The sequence below is a fragment of the Apteryx rowi genome, unplaced genomic scaffold (genome assembly GCF_003343035.1).
Source record: "Apteryx rowi isolate R43461 unplaced genomic scaffold, aptRow1 scaffold_1874, whole genome shotgun sequence".
NCBI lineage: Eukaryota > Metazoa > Chordata > Aves > Apterygiformes > Apterygidae > Apteryx > Apteryx rowi.
Genome location: NW_020448168.1, coordinates 10,247 through 13,223, shown reverse-complemented (window position 1 = coordinate 13,223; position 2,977 = coordinate 10,247). Strand labels below are relative to the sequence as shown.

General features: G+C 61.3%; 1 protein-coding gene across 1 annotated transcript in view; it reads left to right on the top strand.

Annotated features, from left to right (window-relative positions):
- Positions 1-4: 4 nt before the first annotated feature.
- LOC112964169 (probable tRNA N6-adenosine threonylcarbamoyltransferase) overlaps positions 5-2,977 on the top strand; it is a gene marked incomplete at its 5' end in the record, with an annotated part of 9,193 nt that continues 6,220 nt past the window's right edge. Inside the window, 3 exons of the mRNA XM_026061902.1 lie at positions 5-65; positions 1,251-1,426; positions 2,644-2,739. Of these exons, the coding sequence (XP_025917687.1) occupies positions 5-65; positions 1,251-1,426; positions 2,644-2,739 (333 nt within the window). The remainder of the gene's footprint in view (positions 66-1,250; positions 1,427-2,643; positions 2,740-2,977) is intronic.

The following is a 2,977-nucleotide window of genomic DNA, read 5'->3' as shown; positions in this document are numbered from 1 at the left end:
GGCGGCGGCGCTGCGGGAGGCCGGGCTGCGGCCCGAGCACGTCGACGCCGTGGCCTTCACCCGCGGTGCGTGGCCTTAGCGTGGCCTTGGCGTGGCCTTAGCGTGTCCTTAGCGTGGGCGGGGCCGCGACACGGCCTGGGCGGGTCCCGGGTGGGGGGGAGGCGCCGGGGAGCCTTTTAGGGCCATTTAAACGCTCTTGGGGTCACATGTGCTTAGCATGTTCTTAGCATGTTCTTAGCATGTGCGCTCTTGCCTGGCCGTGGGGGCCCTTTGGGGGCTTGGGGACGTGTCCCAGGCGCGTGGGAGGCACCAGGGAGCCATTGGGGCCCTACAGACACCATTGGGGTCACGTGTGCTTAGCATGTTCTTAGCATGTTGTTAGCATGTGGGCTTGTACCGCAGCGTGGGGGCCCTTTGGGGGCTTGGGGACGTGTCCCAGGCATGTGGGGGGCCCCTGGGAGTCACTGGGGACCATATAGGCACCATAGGGGTCGCATGTGCTTAGCATGTGCTTAGCATGTTCTTAGCATGTGCGCTCGTGCCAGGTCGTGGGGGCCCTTTGGGGGCTTGGGGACGTGTCCCAGGCATGTGGGGGGCCCCTGGGAGTCACTAGGAACCATATAGACACCATAGGGGTCATGTGTGTTTAGCATGTGCTTAGCATGTGCTTAGTGTGTGCGCTCATACCATCTCATAGGGGCCCTTTGGGGGCTTGGGGACGTGTCCCAGGTGTGTGGGGGGCCCCTGGGAGCCATTGGGGGCCCCATAAAACCCACAGATCTCATGTGTGCTTAGCATGTGCTTAGCATGTGCTTAGCATGTGCGCTCATACGGCATCATAGGGACCTTTTGGGGGTTGGAGATGGGTCCCAGGCGCATGGGGGGCCCCTGGGAGTCACTAGGGACCATATAGACACCATAGGGGTCACATGTGCTTAGCATGTGCTTAGCATGTTCTTAGCATATGCGCTCGTGCCAGGTCGTGGGGGCCCTTTGGGGGCTTGGGGACGTGTCCCAGGCATGTGGGGGGCCCCTGGGAGTCACTGGGGACCATGTAGACACCATAGGGGTCATATGTGCTTAGCATGTGCTTAGCATGTGCTTAGCATGTGCGCTCGTACCGCGCCGTGGGGGCCCTTTGGGGGCTTGGGGACGTGTCCCGAGCACGTGGGTGGCCCCGGGACACCATTGGGGGGCCCCATAAGCCTCACAGTGCCCACCCACTTAGCGTGTCCTTGGCGTGTGCGCAGGGCCCGGCATGGGGGCGCCGCTGGCGGTGGTGGCGGCGGTGGCCCGGACGCTGGCGCAGCTGTGGGGCCGCCCGCTGCTGGGGGTGAACCACTGCGTGGGGCACATCGAGATGGGGCGGCTGGTGTGCGGCGCCCGCGACCCCCTGGTGCTCTACGTCAGCGGCGGCAACACGCAGGTACACGCTTCCACACGCCTTCCACACGCCTTCCACACGCCTCGGCGGCGGGCAGGGCCGCGCGCGTGTCTGTGGGGCAACACGGGGCGACGCGGCTTGACACGGGGCGACACGGGGGCCGGCGGCGCCCGAAACGGCCCCGTGCTCTATGCAGGCAGCCTCAACACGCAACTACACGCGTCGACATGCTTCTACATACTTCAACATACATGTTAATATAGATCTATATAGAGTAATATGGGGTAATAGGGCTGGACACGGAGCGACACGGCTTGACACGGAGCGACACGGGAGCCGGCAGCGCCCGGAACGGCCCCGTGCTCTATGCAGGCAGCCTCAACACGCAACTACACGCGTCAACATGCTTCCACACGCTTCAACATACATGTTAGTATAGATCTATATAGAGTAATATGGGGTAATATGGCTGGACACGGAGCGACACGGCTTGACACGGAGCGACACGGGAGCCGGCAGCGCCCGGAACGGCCCCGTGCTCTATGCAGGCAGCCTCAACACGCAACAATATGTGTCAACATGCTTCTACATACTTCAACATACATGTTAGTATAGATCTATATAGAGTAATATGGGGTAATAGGGCTGGACACGGAGCGACACGGCTTGACACGGAGCGACACGGGAGCGAGCGGCGCCCGAAACGGCCCCGTGCTCTATGCAGGCAGCCTCAACACGCAACTACACGTGCCAACATGCTTCTACATACTTCAACATACATGTTAGTATAGATCTATATAAGGTAATATGGGGTAATAGGGCTTGACACAGAGCGACACGGCTTGACACGGAGCAACACGGGGGCCGGCAGCGCCCGAAACGGCCCTGTGCTCTATGCAGGCAGCCTCAACACGCAACTACACGTGTCGACACGCTTCTACATACTTCAACATACATGTTAGTATAGATCTGTATAGGGTAATATGGGGTAATATGGCTGGACACGGAGTAACACGGGGGCCGGCAGCGCCCGAAACGGCCCCGTGCTCTATGCAGGCAGCCTCAACACGCAACTACACGTGCCAACATGCTTCTACATACTTCAACATACATATTAATAGATACTTATATAGAGTAACATAGAGTAACACGGCTTGACACGGAGTAACACGGGGCCCAGCGGCGCCCGAAACGGCCCCGTGCTCTACGCCGCCGGCCTCGACACGCGACGACACGCGATAACACGTGTCGCCCCGCAGGTGATCGCCTTCTCGCGCCGCCGCTACCGGATCCTGGGCGAAACCTTGGACGTGGCCGTGGGCAACTGCCTGGATCGATTCGCCCGAACCTTGCAGGTCCCGGACGCCTGGGCCCCTTTTTCCCGGACGCCTGGGCCCCTTTTCCCGGACACCTGGGCCCTTTTTCCTGGACGCCTGGGCCCCTTTCCCGGATGCCTGGATCCCTTCCCCGGACACCTGGCTCCTTCCCTAACTCCTGTGTTCCCCCCTTTCCCGGACGCCTGGGCCCTTTCCACAGATGCAGGACTCCTTTCCCCGGACGCCTGGGCCCCTTCCCCGGACGCCTGGGCCCTTT